The 18,353-nt window shown below is 44.9% G+C and overlaps 1 protein-coding gene and 1 long non-coding RNA gene across 2 annotated transcripts in view; one reads left to right on the top strand and one right to left on the bottom strand.

Annotated features, from left to right (window-relative positions):
* LOC127230948 (uncharacterized) overlaps nt 1–17,444 on the bottom strand; it is a 33,159-nt gene extending 15,715 nt beyond the window's left edge. Inside the window, exons 1-2 of the long non-coding RNA XR_007835236.1 lie at nt 17,372–17,444; nt 16,702–16,828 (exon numbers count right to left, since the gene is read on the bottom strand). This is a non-coding gene — a long non-coding RNA (uncharacterized LOC127230948). The remainder of the gene's footprint in view (nt 1–16,701; nt 16,829–17,371) is intronic.
* The window catches only part of Zfyve1 (zinc finger FYVE-type containing 1), a 48,078-nt gene that overhangs the window by 16,302 nt on the left and 13,423 nt on the right, over nt 1–18,353 (top strand). The window contains exons 2-3 of the mRNA XM_051196282.1: nt 5,136–5,640; nt 10,640–10,854. Coding sequence (XP_051052239.1) covers nt 5,136–5,640; nt 10,640–10,854 — 720 coding nt within the window. The remainder of the gene's footprint in view (nt 1–5,135; nt 5,641–10,639; nt 10,855–18,353) is intronic.

Below are 18,353 nucleotides of genomic sequence, written 5' to 3'. Positions count from 1 at the left end.
TGTCTTGCTGGCCACCTTAGCAACTTGGAACCAGACTGGCTGAGTGACACAGGTCCAAAATGGTCTGTTCTGTGTTACTTTGAATTTTTTGTTGGTTTGTTTTTCGAGACAGGATCTCACTGTGTTGTAGCCCTGGCAGCCCTGGACCTTTCTCTGTAGACCAGGCTGGCCTCAAATTCAGAGATTCTCCTTCTTCTGCCTCTAGAGTGCTGGATTAAAGGCGTGTGCCACTATACTTGGCCACTTACAATTTTTTAACTTAAAATTTTGAGACAGAGTTTTGCTGTGTAGTCCAAGTTTGTCTTGAATTTCTGATCCTTCTGCCTCTGTCTCATTGCGGGGATTACAGATTTGAACTCCCACGACAGCTTCGGGATCTCTTATTTCTCAGAGCTATCAGCTAGTTCACAGAGCCTGTCTCCAAAAGCTATCAAATGCTGCTGTGGAAGGTCCTGGGGGTTGGGGTGGGTGGGTGATTAAAAATTCTAGCAAGGTGTCAATCGTGTGTCTTAAGTGCTATGCATGCAAAGATAAGATAGACTTGGTCCTATGCCCTGTTCATTGCTGAGCCCTGTCACTGTAGGATCATTTAGTGAATTATTGGTATTGTCATCAGCATTAAAGCACTTAATAATCTCAACAATGGTCACATCATTAATAATGAGTGCTTCGATGTCTTGATGATTAAAGGAGATAAAAGCTCATCATCTTCACACTCAGTGGTCTGTCTGTATTCCCATTCTCTGTCAAGCTTCAGACACTTGAATCAAACAGATGTTTTGTTTTTTTTCTCTGATGGCTCAAAGAGATTGGTTATAAAGTTATTCCTACCAGATGGTGGTGGCCCACACCTCTAATCCTAGCACTTGGGAGGTAGAGGCTGGAGGATCTCTGAGTTAAAGACTAGCCTGGTCTACAACAGAGTTCCAGGACAGCCAGGGCTACACAGAAAAACCCTGTCTCAAAAAACCAAAAGCAAAACCCCTGTGTGGTATTGATGTGGGGTTCTGGAGTCTGAGTACAGGGGCTTTCTGAAGCTCTGTTCTGGATCTTGAAAAAAAAAAAAAAAAAAAAAAAAACCCAACATATTGAGAGGGTGTGGTGTGTGTGTGTGTGTGTGTGTGTGTGTGTGTGTGTTCTGGCTCTTGAGAGCATGTGTGGGGAATGTGAAGGGGTTGGGGGACTCCAGGGTTACTGGGTGGTAGCACGTGAGCCAGCCCCTCCCACTGGTATTCTTTACATTGTCATGGGGTTATCAGTGCATGAAATTGGAAGAGTAAGCTCTGTAAAAACATCACAATTTCATCAAAATGGAATTCACATACCACAAACCCACCAACAAAGTTGCTTTTTCAGTGTTAGGACCAGATTTGGGGCCTTGGACATGCTAGACAACTCTTAAACTACTAAATTTGACCCTCAGTCCAGAGTGATCTTATAAAGTGTGCAGTTCATTGAAAGCCCATGCTTGTTCTGATCCCCAGCACCACAAACAGAATAAGTAAGTAAATGAACTGAGAATTCATAAAGCAGTGGAGCTCAGGACACCATGTGATTCCAGAACCCCAAGCAGAGACCTTGTTCCCATTAACAGGCTCTCCCTGTGGCCTCCTCTGCTGGCAGCCACTAATCTACTTTCTGCCTGCCTTATGAATTGGCTTGTTCTGAACATCTGATATAAATGGGTCACATCATATGTGGCATTTCTATCTGGTTCTTTCCATTTAATCTCATTTGCCTGTAATCATGTTTAGCATGTGTTGGTACTTAGTTTTTTTCCTTCGCAGCGTGTCAAGCAAATGCTGATAGTTGTTTGTTTGTTTGTTTTGGTTTTTCAAGAAAGGATTCCTCTGCATAGCTCTTGCTGTCTGAGTTCTAAGTCACAGAAATCTACCTGCCTCTGCCTCCCAAGTATTGGGATTAAAGGTGGGAGCCGCCTCCTCCCAGATAGTTATTTACTTTTATGTCATATTTTTTAAAAATATTTTTGTCTAACCGTTATTGGTAACAATGAAGATTTTATATTACTATTATTGTGTATGTGGAATGAATGTATGTGGGCATACATGTGTCACAGTGACCTTGCGACCAGTCCCAGGGTAATTTTTGGGAGTTCTTTCCTTTTACCATTTGTTCCTGGGGTTAAACTCAGGTATGTTGGGCTTTTGTTGCATGTGCTTGTATCTGATCCTCCTGTCTCAGCCTCTCAAGTGACAAGATTGTAGGTATGCACAACTCTGCTGCTTTTATTATTATTATTATTTTTGGTTTTTGAGACAGGGTTTCTCTGTAGCTTTGGAGGCTGTCCTGGAACTTGCTCTGTAGACCAGGCTGGCCTTGAACTCACAGAGATCTGCCTGCCTCTGCCTCCTAAGTGCTGGGCCTAAAGTTGTGCACCACCAATGCCCGGCTTCCTTTTTATTATTTTTATGGGGATAATATTTTTATTTTAGCATCTGTAGTTACAGTTTGGGGAATGATGGGTGTGTGAAACTGTCATTTGTTCACTCCATTTGGGTTACAAATAAAAATAGTTTGTACTATAAAATATTGTAAGTTCTCTAATTTAGAACAAATGTGATCATGTTTATTTCATGCACTTTTCTGATTCAGTAAAGGTTGTTGTTAAGTGAACTTAGGTGGAAGACTAGCATGAGTCAGAGGAGAATACGCCTCAGAGTCAATTGCCCAACTGGAAAAGTAATTGGAATGATTTACGATACATCTTTCCAGCAAAATCCTTCACATGTGTAATTCCCCTCCAAAGCTATTTTCAGGCTTTTTCCAACCAGTCAAAACAGCTCAGTCCAGAAACGGTATAGATCTAATGCCCACCCGAGCTTTAGGTCAGTGGCCATTTTTCCATGCAGCAATACTCTTTGGCAGCCAAGGGACTATATAGTCTCAGTGTAGCATTTTCATCCCCTCTGAAGTTGAGTGAGCAAAGACTTAGGAAGGCTAGAGAGGGGGAACCTGCACCGTCATGATTGCAAACAGGAGCCTGAGGGAAGACTCATCAGGGGAAGGTGCTTGCCTCTAAACCTTTTTGGTTGGGATGGCTAATCCTGCTATTTATATTACATACAAGAGAGGGTTTGTGTGGATGAATGTTTTCATTCTGTTGGATACAAACCTAGAATTAGTATTTCTGAGTTATGGGAATTTTTAAAACAGATTTGTTTATTACATATACAGTGGCCTCATGTGTCCTCTGCATGACAGAAGAGAGCATCAGATCTTATTATAGATGGCTGTGAGTTATCCTGTTGTTGCTGGGACTTGAACTCAGGGCTTCTAGAAGAGCAGCCAGTGCTTGTAACCTCTGAGCCATCTCTCCAGCCACAAGTAATGGGAATCTTGCATATAATCTTTTCTTTATTACATTTGAAAATTATTACTACTATTATTATTTTTGGTTTTTTGAGACAGGGTTTCTCTTTGTGGCTTTGGAGCCTGTCCTGGAACTTGCTTTGTAGACCAAGCTGGCCTCGAACTCCTCTGCCTCTTGAATGCTGGGATAAAAGGTGTGCACCACCACTGCCCAACACATTTAAAGTTATTTTATGTATGGTGTTTTGTCTGTATGTATGCCTGTGCACCCTGTGCATGTTTGGTGCCCATGGGTGCCAGAAGAGGGCATTGGAGCCCCTGAAACTAGAGTCACAGGTTGTTGTAGACTTCTGTGTGGGTGCTGGGAACTGAACCTGGGTCCTGTAAAAGCAGCAAGTGCTCTAAACCTCCGAGCCATCTATCTAGCCTCAACTTTTCCCTGCTTCTTATCTCCTTCTTCCCTCTCTCTTTTTTCCATCCCTCCTTCCTTCCTTCCTTTTGTACATTCTCACTCTCTCTCTCTCTCTCTCTCTCTCTCTCTCACACACACACACACACACACATTGAAAAATAAGCATTCCTATTATTTTTTTGATGTAGCACAGGCTGTCCTCTGATTTCTTGAGTCTTAGCCTCCCTTAATAGGATTGCAAGCATGTGCCACCATACTTGTTTTTTTAAAAAATATATACATACATACATACATACATACATACATACATACATATTAGTGCCTGCTGCACTATTTCTAGAGTGACCATGCTGTTCTGTGTTCTGCAAGGTTGTAATTTCTGTTTTTGCCAACACTTGTTAATGCCTTTTGAACATAGCCATTCTGTTGGATGGGGAGAATGCTGTCATTATGGTTTCAATTTGTGTTTCTCCCGTAGTGAATGGTATTATGCAGATTTTCATGCACTTTTGGCCATTTGCAGATCTTCCTTGGAGAAATACCTATTCAAATTCTTGGCTTATTTCAAAAAAGAATGCATTAATTTATATTTATTTTGTGTGTATGACTGCTTGGCCTGCATATATGTATTTAAATCACAGGCATACTTTATGTCTGTGGTGACTAGACGAGGGTATTGGAACCCCTGAGGTTGGAGTTACAGATGATTGTGAGCCAAGATAAGAGTTCTGGGAAATGAAGCCCGGTCCCCTAGAAGAACAACAGCCAGTGCTCTTAACCACTGAGCCATCCCTCCACTCCATCTTTTCACTGTGTTGGTGGCTCTCTACAGCACATGGTCTTCGCTTAAACTATTCATTTACCTTCCTTTTTAGACACTACTGCTTAACCAACAATCACCATGTTTTCTTTTAAGAACTTTATGATTTTAGCTCTTCATTAAATTTTTATTTTTCAGTTGTGTGATTGTCTCTCTTTCTGTGTGTGTGTGTGTGTGTGTGTGTGTGTGTGTGTTTGTAGGCCCATGGACCCAGAAGAGGGCATGTGATACCTCGGAGCTAGAATTACAGGTAGCTATGAGCTTCTCAGTGTGGATGCTGAGAACCAAGTTTGGACCTTCTGTACGAGCAGCAAATACTTTTTAATTTTTTAACTATCAAGCCATCTCATCAGCCCCCGGCTTTAGCTCTTTGATGACTACCGAGTTCTTCCACTGACTGAAGCTTCAGAGGGTCCTCTGTGAGCCGCTTGCTAAGGGTGGAGCTATTGTCTTAGAACATCCTTTTCCTTCCACTTAGACGGGTCAGAAAGGGTCTTGACCCTGGGAAGCATTTCTGTCGGTTTTTCAGTTTCCATATTTTATTGTCTTTTCCTTTTTGTGTTGTTTTTGAAGGTAACGAATGAAGAGGACTTCATTAGGAAGTTGGACTGTAAGCCTGATCAACATCTCAAGGTGGTTTCTATTTTTGGAAATACTGGTGATGGAAAGTCCCATACCCTCAACCATACTTTCTTCTATGGCCGAGAAGTCTTCAAAACCTCTCCTGCTCAGGAGTCCTGCACAGTGGGAGTGTGGGCAGCCTATGACCCAGTCCATAAAGTAGCAGTGATAGACACAGAAGGGCTCTTGGGGGCCACCGTGAATCTAAGCCAGAGAACACGGCTGCTGCTAAAGGTCCTGGCCATCTCAGACCTGGTCATCTATCGAACTCATGCAGACCGGCTGCATAATGACCTCTTCAAATTCCTTGGGGATGCCTCGGAAGCTTACCTGAAGCACTTTACCAAGGAACTCAAGGCTACCACTGCACGCTGTGGCCTGGATGTCCCCTTATCCACCCTGGGCCCTGCAGTTATTATTTTCCATGAGACTGTACATACTCAACTTCTGGGTTCTGGTGAGTAGACAGTGCTGTGTCACACAATGAGGTGGCCTCTGGGATGCAATATAGTGATGGTGGAATGCCCAGAAAAACTTGTGCCCAGGCAAGACTAAGAAAATGTCCCAGGAAGGCTGGAGTAATCAGCTGTGGCCGGGATCAAGTCATGCTAGTGCCTGAGCAGTGGTGGTGCACGCCTTTAATCCCAACACTTGGGGGGCAGAGGCAGGCAGATCTTTGTGAGTTTGAGGCCAGCCTGGTCTACTGAGTGAGTTCCAACACAGCCAGAACTGTTTCACAGAGAAACCCTGTCTCGAATTGCACCCCTCCCCCCAAAAAGACATGGCAGTGGACTAAGGGTCCTGGGAGATTGAGGTCAGATCTGTTTCCCTGGAATGCTGATAGAGTGATAATGGATGCCTGTAATTCCAATATCTGGAACCCTGAGGCAGGAGGTTGGATTACATAGTGAGAACTTGTCACATTGAAACAAAAGAAAGGCAGGTAAGGTGGTGCATGCCTACAGGCCCAGTATCTAAGAGCTAGAGGTAGGGAGATTAGTAGCTTTAAAGCCACCCTTAGCTACATTCTGTCAGAGGCTAGCATAGACAACATGAAACTGTCTCAAAAAGCCAGAAAAGAAGATATATATATATATATATATATATATATATGCATTGTCACTATCACTATTACTATTAAGGACGTGAGTATGTTGGATGAATTCATTCCAAAAAAGTTCCACGGAGGGAAATAGGACTATAAAGTGGTAGCTGGTGGCTCATGTGGAATTTCTAAGAATTTCTCTCTTTAAATATTTAAGTATTTATGATACTGGTGTCCTGATGAGATGAGTCATGAGGAAGAGACCAGACACCTCCATGCTGGAGGCTCGGGTTGAACCCTGAACACTGCAAAAGAAAAGGACAGTGTGATGGTACACACGTGTAATCCCAGCACTTGGGAGGCAGACTCAGCAGAATTGCTTGCTGTAAGTTTGAAGCCGTTCTGGTCTACACAGTGAGACCCTACTCAAAATAAGGACGAAAAGAAAAGGCAGAAGCAGCTGGAGTGACTCGAGTGGAGGGGTTGGCCTTAAGACCGTGACAGTTCCCATATGACTACAGGAGAGAGGATGGAATGTAAGGAGGTGTGTGTGGTGAGTGTGCCTGCAAGTTATTTATTTTATTGTTTGTATTCTTTGAGAAATATGAAGCAATATGATCAGGTGTAGTAATAGTTATTAGATGTAGTAGGGATAGTAATCTGGCTTCTAAAACAATTATACTGTTCTCATCTGTTTATTCAGCCAAGAAAGTACCCATGCCATGTTCTAGACAGTGAGGTGTAGCACTCAAAACCCCTACCCTCAGTCTAATTGGAGAGACAGTGTGGTTCTTGGTTTGGTTGCACATGTGGGTACTGGAGCTGTGGGAATGGAGAGGAGGTACCGTGCATCTTAGTGGGGCCTTGGAAAGAGAAAGCGATTCCTCTAAGTTGAGTCTTGGAGGGGCACATCCCCGTGAGTTTTCTGGAACAGCTGTATGCAGGGGGCTGCAGCTAGTTCTGCAGTAGATTCCTAAACTCCAGCATCAGCCCTTGGATGTGTTCTCTGTCTGCCTTCCAAGAGGGCTCTCAAGCTTCATTTATAATTTAGATATCCCAGCTTGTGATATTCCTGCTTCCTTCATTACATCAAAATGTAAACCAAGCCCAGAAAAAAATCTAGTAGCTGGATATATGCATATACTCCTGTAATCCTGTCACTCAGGAAACTGAGGCAGGAGGAGCTCAAATCTGGGGCTAGCCTGAAACAGTGAGACCCTGTTTTCAGAAACCAAAAATAAAAATAGGTGAAACCTAAACTCCCAAATGTGGTGTTCTATCTAACCTCTGTCAATATGTCTGGCCACTAGTTGACTGATCCTCTTCTCACTCTGTGTGTGTGTGTTTGCCCATGTACATATGTGCATATGTGAATACTCGCGCGCGCGCACACACACACACACACACACACACACACACACACACACTCCCCACTTGCTGTGCTATTATTTCTGTGTCCTCACCTTGGCATATGCTCTCTGTCTAGATGACTTTGCCTCACCTAGCTGACCGGCTCTCAAGCTCAGCTCTCATCTGGGCCGAGCCTTTCCCGACTCTTCCTATGATGTGGTCCTTCCCGCATCCCAGTGCTGTCCCACGCCCTCTCACCTGCATTCCCCTCATCTGGAGTCCCCCTGCATGCACTTATTTGTTTTTGGTGTTTCCCATGAGAAGGCAGAAACACCGCCTACCTCATTTACTGCTGTGTGTATGTGTGTGTGTATTCAAGAGCTCAGATGACTGTTTGGTGCACAGATGTGTGTCAGTGATAAATGAACAATTGTGCCCATCTGAAGCATAGCTTGTTTGCGTTAGAGGGAGTTGGCAGTACTTGAGGATCAGACCATGGCTGGCCTTGGGTCGGTTCTCTGAATGATCTTGGCAGAGACCTAATGTCAGGTCTGTGTTTCAGAGCACCACCCTTGTCCCCAGGAACAAGTAGAGGAGCTGGGGAGTCTCATGGTAGTAGATAGGTAGAAGGATATGGGGACTGAGCCAGGATAGTGGCCGTAAGAGGGCAGTGGTCAGACTGGACCTTGAGGGGGGTGTTTTGATGGATTGGGACCAGTTGTTTGTGTTAGAGTCATGACCTTCCAGAGTGAAGGGAGAGACTAAAGAAATGGCTTAATTGTCAGCTCTGGCTTTTGAAATAACCAGTCCCCAGAAGCCATCTCTTTTGTGTTGTGCTGTGTACTGTGTTATGTGTGGCAGCCCCAAAAGACAGCACAGAGAACTGCGTGCAATCTGTGGCCAAGAGGGTCTTAGCAGAATTGGGGTCCTGAAATTCAGAGCCTTTTGTGAAGCAGCAGGGCTTCTTGGAGCCTTGAGACAGAGCAAGGACAGCAGGGTAGGAGGTGGGTCAAAAAGTGGACAAATTGGTCATTGCATTTTTCATGTCTCAGAGCTGTTTGTTTCAGATTGCTGTTTGATCTTGCTGCTTTTCTGGGTAGAAGAGTGCTAGGTAGGAGTTTAGTTGGAAAGTGAAAGACAGGTTGAGTATTCCTTATTCAAAATGCCTGGGACCAGAAGATCAGAGTTTTGGAATGTTTGCAAAGCCTTGTGAAAGGAGCACCCTGAGTCTGAAAGTCTGAACTCTGGATAGTTTCAGAAGTCCACTCGACAGAGCCCCATGTTGTCTGAGGGAGTAGCAGTTGGGGGACTGACTTGATCAGATTGGTCTGTGGGCATTTCCTTTGGATTTATTTTTAAGTGTATGGATGTTTTACCTGCGTATGTCTGTGGACCATGCATGCGGTGCCTGGGGGTGGGACTAGAGGAGTGTTATATTCTCCTGGAACTGGAGTTACATAGGTTTGTTGGCTAACCATGAGTACTGGGGTTTGAACCTGGGTCTTCTGGAAGAGGGCCATGAGCCATCTCTCTAGCTCATATTTTCTTTTCTATGTTGTTTATTTTTGTTTTGTTTGTCAAGACAGGGTTTCTTTGTCCTAACAGTTCTGGCTGTTCTGGAACTTTCTTCATAGACCAGGTTGGTCTGGAATTCATAGAGATCCGCCTGTCTCTGCCTCCTGAGTGCTAGGATTAAAGGTGTGGGACGCCACCTGGCCTGTATTTTCTTTTTTAAAGGTTTATTATGTGTGTGGTGTTCTGCTTGCATATATGCTTGCACCTATGCAGGCATGCCTGCACCTATTCACCACATGCATGCCTTGATTCCTGAGGAGGCTAGAAGAGGGTGTCAGACTCCCTAGGAATCAAGTTACAAACCTTGTGAGCTGCCATGTGAGTGCTGGGAATAGAACCTATATCCTTTGAAAGAGCAACCACTGGTCCACCTCTCCAGTCCGAACCTGTTTTCTTGATTGCTAATTGATATATGAGAGCCTAGCCCACTGAGGGCAGTACTATCCCTATGCAGGTGGGCCTAGGCTCTGTAAGAAAGTAAATTCTTCCCCCCCCCCCCACAGTTGCTTTTGGCCAGCAACAGAAATCAAGCTAGGACAGTGTTGGAATAATTTCTGAGTTAGGATATTCATTTTAGGAGTGCCCTGCCTGGATGTTGTTACACAGGTGAGCAGAAGGAATTCACTTGGGAGCAATAATTGCGTGCTCAAGGAAAGGCATGTGAGAGGTGTTGGGAAGGGAAGCGGCCTGGTCTGCTTCCCAGGCTGCTTTGGAAGAAGGCAGGGACTAACACTTCCCACTGCTTCTTCAGATCTCAGCATGAGCTGGGTGTAGGGGTAAGTCCAGAGTTATTTAATGGCTGTCCCTTTAAATTTGAACTAATGTATCTTTAATGTTTGAGTGACTTTATTGAAATGTTAAGGGAAGTATCTGTCTAAACAAACCCTTTAAAAGGTGCACTGACACTGCCCATCCCATGGCTGCCGGACAGGTACTAAGCCTGTGTGCAGGCCAGTCCCCTGCATCTCTAGCTAGCTACAGCTTCGCAGCTGCATTGTGTAAGAGCAGAGTCCTCAAAGTATATAATTGTGAATGCTCACTAGTGACAGCTGGCTAAGTATATCCCCACACGCTGGAAAACTACATCGCTCATAAAAAGAAGTAGGTGCTTCTTCTGTGACTGCGGTAACGGTGGTAAATGTAACGATGCACAGACGAACAGAGGGGGTGAATGCGTGGGAGTAGGAAGACACGGGCAGCACCTCTCTCCTTTTATGCGTACATGTCTACATTTTTCTCCCCGTGAACCCTTTAAGATTCTTCTGAGTTATACGTACAGACAAGTGACCATCATACCACACTGTGTAAGGCAGCTTATGAGATGTCCATGCCCTCTCCCCTCCATTCCAGTCAGGACCAAGCAAATCCTAAACATGTGCTTTACATATTCGGAGTGAAATTTTTCTTAATTTTACAGTGAAATGTAGGTAACTTTTGTTTTCAAAAACGGCACTCATTGCCCACATGCTTGTTTCTGCTTGCACAGATCACCCCTCAGAGGCGCCGGAGAAGCTCATCCAGGACCGGTTCAGGAAGTTGGGCCGCTTCCCCGAAGCCTTTAGCTCCATTCATTACAAGGGAACAAGGACATACAATCCCCCAACAGACTTCTCTGGGCTTCGTCGTGCTTTGGAGCAGCTGCTAGAGAACAATACCACCAGGTCTCCCCGGCACCCGGGGGTCATCTTCAAAGCCCTGAAGGTCAGTTGGCTCCTGCCAGCAGAACACCCGGTTCTCCAGTGCTCTGAGTGAAGGTGCTTGGAGGCCTGGGCTAGGAGCTGGGACAGAAGAGGGAGTTCGAGTGGAGGCTGCCGGTGTCATATGCTTTCAGCTTGCCAGGAACTCCAGTGGGAAGGGATCTTGAGTCGGTCAGACAGTTTATAAAGGGCAAGGAGATTGTAGCTCGGTCGGTAGACTGTTTGCCTAGCAGGAATTTAGCCCCTTGTTGGCTCCCCTGTATCACATAAGCTGGGCGTGGGGGTGTGTGCCTGTAGTCTGGGCACTGGGAAAGTAGAAGGAGGAGCATCAGAGTTCAAGCACATTTTGGCTGCTAATTATCAAGTTTCAGGGCACCTGGGACTCAAGAGCGGGATATTCTGGAGGATCTTTGCACAAGACTTTCTTCAGAGCAGTCTGAAATTTGGTGGAAAAATTGCAAGGGGGATGGATGGTTTCTACTGTAGAATTTGATGTCATTCGGTGTGTCACCTCGATCATCTAAAACCCATTAAGTGGTAGTGGGCTCACATTTTGGGAAGTTCATCTTTAAGAGTTTTATCATTTCTGCTGGACACAATAGCACATGCCTTTAATCTAGCATTATGGAGGCAGATCTGTGAGTTTACGGCCAGCTTGGTCTACATTGTGAGTTCCAGGCTAGCCAGAGCTACATAGTGAGACCTATCTTAAAAAACAAAACAAACCAAAAACCCCTCATTTTCCTTTGAAACTAGACTTACTATAGACCCATTCAGGCACCAGGATCAATCTGTTGTTTTGGTAGCACAGTGCAGTGAAATCCTGTTGTAAAGCTCCTGGCCATCCATTTGTAGAGTGTTTTGAGGGAGGATGCCTACTGCTTTGTAAGACAGCTTGACCTGTGTGGTAGGAGAGCCCTGCTCTTCAACCTTGACAGCTGCTGTGGAACCTACTAGGCAGATTCTGGCACCTTTCGTTCGTTTGTTTGTTTTTAAAATTATGTGTGTGGGTGTTTTGCCTGAATGTATGTTTGTGAACAAGCTGTACGTCTGGTGCTGGTAGAGGGCAGAAGGGGTTGGATCCCTGAGACTGGATTTACAGATGGTTATGAGGTACTCTAACTGGGAATCAAACCTGTGTCCTCTGCAAGAGCAGCAATAGGTGCTCTAAACCTCTGAGCTCTCCTGCCCCCACTCCCCCTTTGAGACAGGGTCTTACTGTGCAGCTCTGGCTGGAACTCACACTGTTGACCAGGCTGGCCTCAGTCTTACAGAGATTTGCCTGGCTCTGCCTCCAGAGTGCTGGGATTAAAGGCATGCGCCATCACACCTAGCATTTGGTTTTATTTTTTTAATTATGCATGTGAATGTGAGTGCAGTACCCTTGGAGGCCAGAAGGCACTGGATCACTTGGTGCTAAAGTTATAGGCAATTGTGAGCCACCTGTTCTGGGTGCGGGGAAGCAAACTTGGGTCCTGTGCAAGAACAGTACCTGCTCTGAACCACTGAGCCCTAGGTGTCTCTTCTTTGAGACAGTGTCTCATGTAGTTCAGGCTGGTCTCAAATTGGCGGTTCACTGAAGCTGACCTTGAACTCTTCTTTCTCCTGCCTCTAACTCCAGAGGGAGCGCTAGCATCACAGGGAGTGTTTGTGTGTGTGTGTGTGTGTGTGTCTGTGTGTGTGTGTCTGTGTGTGTGTGTGTCTGTCTGTATGTACAGTGCTCTGGGCCTTATCTGGGCAGGGGATCTCTGCATTGTATTTTCTCTGGAAGTGTGCTTTCTCATTGTCCCAGCTGTCAGGCTGCCCAGTGCTGTGTATTTATATTTTAACAAATGATCATTATTCATGAACTTTTATGTAGTTTAGTATGGAATCCTATTTAAATATTTTAATGTTTTTTTTTTCCTGCTCTCTTTCCATCAAGGCTTTGACTTCAACATAATCTTTTCTTTTTTCTTCTTTTTGTTTCTGTTTTTTGTTTTTCCAGTTTGAGATAGGGTTTTTTTTCTGTAGCACTGCCTGTCCTGGAACTCTCTCTTTAGACCAGGCTAGCCTTGAACTCGGATATGCGCCTGTCTCTGCCTCCCGAGTGTTAAAATTAAAGGCACCACCATTGCCATAATAATCTTTTCTCTTCAGTATATATATACTTTAATTCACCGTTCTTTGTACTGAACTCACCGCTCATCTGCTGTTTGCTCTGTGCACACTGTTGTAGGCCTGCAGGCCTCAGGCAGTTGGTGGTAGGAAGGGAGCCAGGGTCTTGAGGCAGTGCTAGTATTTGAGCTCTTGGGGAGACAAGAGGGGAGCGTTGGCCAAGAGATTGGAACTAGGCTGAGGACACCCAGTGACTCAGGGGTTGGACTTGTGGACCTGGGAAGGGTGGGAAAGAAAAGATAGGAGTTGCCATAAAGCAGGGTGGGTCCTGGCTTTGCTTGGTGCAGTGGGGCACGGTGTAGACAGTAGGTGAATTCATAGTTTTAGAGCTTTGTTTTGCGAGGCTTCCTCTGTAGCCCAGGCTAGCTTTAGTCTCTCCATCCTCCTGCCTTAGATCCTTCACCCCGGTGCTGGGGTTACAGGCGTTTACCACCACAGCTGGCTAGTGTGCATAAATTGTGACTTGTGTTCCTTCAGCTGTTCTTAAGGCTTCTGCAAATTCATATGTAGAAATGAAAGTCACCTGTGGGCTGGCAAGATGGCTTGGGTGCTGGCCCTAGGACTCACATGGTTTAAGGACAGAACCAAGTCTTGCAGTCTGTCCCCTGACCTCCAAACATATGCTATGGTATGTGTGTCACCTTCCCATGAACACACGTCTATAAATAGACATAATTCAGCATGTCCATTCTTGGGTACTCCCCTGTAGTGCTGCGACCAGTCTCTAGGTTTGCTAAAAATAGTTTCCTTGCTTCTTTGAAACATGGTGGCACATGCCCTTAATCCTAGCACCTGGGAGACAGAGGTGGGCAGATTTCAGAGAGAGAGACCACATGGTCCACAGAGCGAGTTCTAGGACAGCCAAGGTCACACAGAGAAACCCTGTTTCCAGACACTAAAAAAGAAAAGAAAAAGATCTTGGCGTGGTAGTACATTCATGTACACTGAAGGCAGAGGCAGGAAGGTCACTGCAAACAAGGCCATTTGGTCTGCATAGTGAGTTTCTGGCCAGCCTAGGGTACAGAATGAGACCGAATCTCTAAAACCTCCTTCTTTTTTTTAAGTCACCAAAATTTCTCTTGGAATGATCGGTGAAGTACTTGTTGTTACATTTGTGGCTAGACTGTACTTACTTGTCCAGCTCAACATGTCCTTGTTGTGGCTGGAAGGTGAAAGACTAGTCTTAAACAATGTAAACAGTCTCAGAAGGGGCTGAGTTTATGCTGTGATATACAAAGGATTGTAACTGATTGCCAGGAATTGTTAGGTGACTTGCCTGGGGGCAGGTTAATGAAGCAGTTTCTAGTCCTTCCCCAAAGGAACCCAACCTAATGTTTTGCTGAGATCATCTTGGAGACACTGAATACTGGGAGCTCAGGGACTTCCCCTTAGGGTGCTAGATGACCTACCCAAGGTAGATTAGTGAGGAAAACATTGCACTGTGTTCCTGGAATTCTTTGTATAGGCCAGGCTGGCCTTGAACTCACAGAGATTCACTTGTTACTGCTTCCTGAGTGCTGGGATTAAAGACATTTGGCACCATATCTAGCTTTCTTTGGGCTTTCTATAAAGATCTCGTCATGCTGTGGATATGCCTGGTCATCCTTGCTTTGGCATGTGTGATTGGTTAGAGTGGCCTTAAGCTAATGTACATTAGACTGCGTGAGGCAACCCAGCAAGGTTTGTGTAGATTCTTTGTGCTTTCGGTACATCCTTGCTTTCTCCAGAGGATGGGGGAGGGTTTCTCTGGAGTAAGGAGGGGAACATGACTGTTATCAGACAGAAATAGGTCAGACAATTTCTTTATGGTTGATGCTGAGACAGGCAAGTTTGGGGGAGGGTAGGTTAGGGTTTCTATGAGTTGGAAGAGAAACTCTAGTTTGTATTTCTTTCTGTTTTCTGGATACAGTCTTATGTAACCTAGACTGGTCATGAACTTATGACCCCCGTGCCTCTGTCCCTCCTAGTGCTAGGATTCCTAGCATGTACCATCATACACAATGTAAGAAATTACATTTTAAAGTATTTTTCATTAATTCTTTGACAGTTTCATACATGAACAAATGTGTTTTGACTGTATTACTTCCTTGTTTTCCTTCCATCCCTCTTCTCAATATATTCCCCTTTCTAGTTATCTTCCCCTCCTCCTCCCACATCTCCCCTCCCTACTCAGCTTAATTAGTTACTTGTGAATTCTAAGTTTCTGTAGCTTGCTTTGAGGAGGGCGCTTTACAACAGGAACCAAGATTTTTTTTTTTTTTAATCAAAGTATCATGATACTCGTCTAGGTCTGGCTTTCCTTTCATTTAAGTATGCATTTTGGTGAGCTTTAATATTAGTTAATAGTACATAGCTAACGCTTTAACAGTACTTAATGTACAGTGAGGTCCATGTCTATAATATCAGCACTTAGCAGACTCAAGTCAGAACGGTGCTGGTGTACCTGCTATGAACCTGCCTCACCAAAACAAAACAAAAACTAGCTGTGTCTTATTTGTGTGTGTGTCCCCCTGATGGATGCAACTGCAGTGAATTTGGAGGGAGTCCAGGGACTGCCTTACCTCATAGCTGTTCTTTTTCTTTTCTTGTTTTGAGACTGTGGTGGTTTGAATGAAAATGGCCCACATAGGCTCATAGATTCAGATGCTTTGTAATAGGGAGTGTCAATACTTGACAGGGATTAGGTCTGGCCTTGCTGGAGGAAGTGTGACATTGGGGCTGGGCTTTGGGGTTTCAAATGCTCAAGCCAGGCCCAATGTCACTTTCTTCCTGTTGCCTGGAGATCCAGATGTAGAACTCACAGCTACCTGTCCAGCACCATGTCTGCATGCTTCCCACCATGACAATAATGAACTGAATCACTGTAAGTCAGCCCCAATTAAATGTTTTACTTTCAAAGAGTTGCCTGGCCATTGTGTCTTTTCACAGCAATAGAACAGTGACTAAGACACACAAGGTCTCATTATGTAGCCCTGGCTGGTCTGGAACTTACTCTGTAGACTAGGCTGATCTCTAATAACCCAGAGACCCTTCGCCTCTGCTGGGACTAAAACATGTGTTACGACACCTGGCCTTACTTCTGTGTTCTTGTTTGTTTGTTTCCAGACAGGGTTTCTCTGTATAGCTCTGTAGACCAGGCTGGCCTGGAACTCACAGAGATCCGCCTGCCTCTGCCTCCCAAGTGCTGGGACCGAAGGCTTGAGCCACCACCACCACCACCAGGCAGCTTCCATGTTCTTTTTGGTTTTGGGGGTCCTAGGGATTGAAGCCAGGGTTTCACACATTAGTCAAGTGCTCTTATTGTTGACATCCAGTCATGTGCATGACTGAATGGGAAAGATGGCTTTGGAGATGTGATTTGTGAGAAGGAAGCAAGTAATGGGAGTGTGTGTTGGCTGTGACTTGTACAAGTGTCAGTGATGCCTGCGGCCTCTAGTGGCGTGCCCATTTGTGTCTAAAAATGGCTACACTCACAGGGTAACTTTCCCTGTCATCTGGGCACGCGATGTTCTCCAGGCCCCAGTACCATTCCCTAGTTGTGATAACTGCCCCTTTATGTAAGGTACACAGTAGCACCAGCCTAGATACCTGTAAGTACACCTTCATAGATGCCCAAGTCCCAGTCCAGTAGGGGAATCCGTGTTGAATGAAAGGGGAATTGAAAATAGAATCACTGGTGGATATCTGTACTCACCGTCCTCAATAATTGGGAGATGCATTTTCAGGTTGAAGCCATGTAGGTGTCATTCGATACCTTCTTTAGCCTCCAATCCTTAAGTGTAGAAACTCTGACTTTCCAATTCCATCACATTAGCAAGCATCTGTTAAATATTCATGAAGTTATTGCTGGGGGGGTGGGGTGGCAGCATTGACTGAAGAATGTCCATTAGGAACCAAGCCTTCCACTGCTAGCTCCTGATACCAGGGGCTAACCTTAAAGGTACAATAGAAAGGGCCCTACTGTTGCCAAGGCAACTAAAGTTCAAGATCATCTGGTCTCCAGGCAACCAGGTCTGCAATTTTGCCTCAAATACTTTCACAGGCACTCTCAAGAGAAACCCTTCCCTGCCTTTCCCTTGTAGCTTGAGCCCCGAGGAGGAGCAGAGAACAAGACCCATGGAATGATGTGAGGTTTGGAATTTTTTTTTTTAGTGCTGGGAAATGTACCTAGGACTTCATGCCTGTACATCCTCAGGCCTGGTTTGGGAGTTCTGAATTGGCTGAGCCAGTGGATCAGGCAGTAGTTTATGTCTGTATTAGAAAAAATTACAATGGAAAGCAGGTAGTGTTTCTCTATCCTCGTGTCTAAAATATGCTACCTTTGATTATTTTTCTTTTTTAAAGTTACTGTTATGTTCCCATACACTTGATGTCTCTAAGTCCTCCTGAAGCTTGTTGGGGCTGGATGCATTATTATCAGCTTGTGATGTGGGAAAGAATTGGCATGACTGCTCTCTTACCCAGCCTCCAAAGGGATTAGGCTGGTCTGTGTAAGAGTTCTCTCTCTGATGTCATAAGAGGCCACTGTTACCTTTGACAGTGTAAGCAGCAGTTACTGTTTGGGTCAGAGAGGATGCTGCACTTTTAAGGGCATGAATACCATGGGGGAAAAGCCACAGCTTGTCTCATGAAAAGCTCAGAGATACTTTAAAATGGTCATTTGTTGTGCTTTGTTTTGAAATAGGGTCTCAGTAGGTAGCCCTGGCTGATCTGGAAGTCAGATCAGCCTGCCTCTGCCTCAAGAGTCCTGGGATTAAAGGCGTGTGCCATCACTAGTGGCAAATGCCCACATTTCTATAAAGAACTTTTCAAAGTAGTGAACTGAGCTACTTGGGATGTTCTGCCAGTGTTACTGAGTGACAAATCCCTCCTCTGAATTCAACCCAGATAACTGATTCCATGCCAGCTGGATTTGATACTATTTGTCTTCTAGGAAATAGGTTTTGCCAGAGCATGGTAGCATCCTTTATGCTGGGGCTTGGAGGTGCCAGTGGGAGGATCAAGGAATTCATGTTAGCCTTGGCCTCAGAGTGAGTTTCAGGCCAGCCTGGGCTACATGAGACTGTCTTAGAACAAATATAAATGAGCTTTTGGACTATGTTGCAAAACCTCCAAGGCTAAAATATTGCTATATGCCTTCTGTATCATATTCCTCCATATTTTCCATTGTTTTATTTGAGTCAGGGTCTCATTAGCCCAGGCTGGCCTCAAACTCACTATGTAGACAAAGATGACCTTGAATTCCTGGTCCTCTGCCTGCAACTTTTTTTTTAAAAAAAGATTTATATATTTATTATGTATTGTGTTCTGCCTGCATGTATGGCTGCACACTGGAAGAGGCACCAC

This window comes from Phodopus roborovskii, unplaced genomic scaffold (assembly GCF_943737965.1).
Source record: "Phodopus roborovskii unplaced genomic scaffold, PHOROB, whole genome shotgun sequence".
NCBI lineage: Eukaryota > Metazoa > Chordata > Mammalia > Rodentia > Cricetidae > Phodopus > Phodopus roborovskii.
This window is presented reverse-complemented; position numbering and strand designations above follow the sequence as displayed.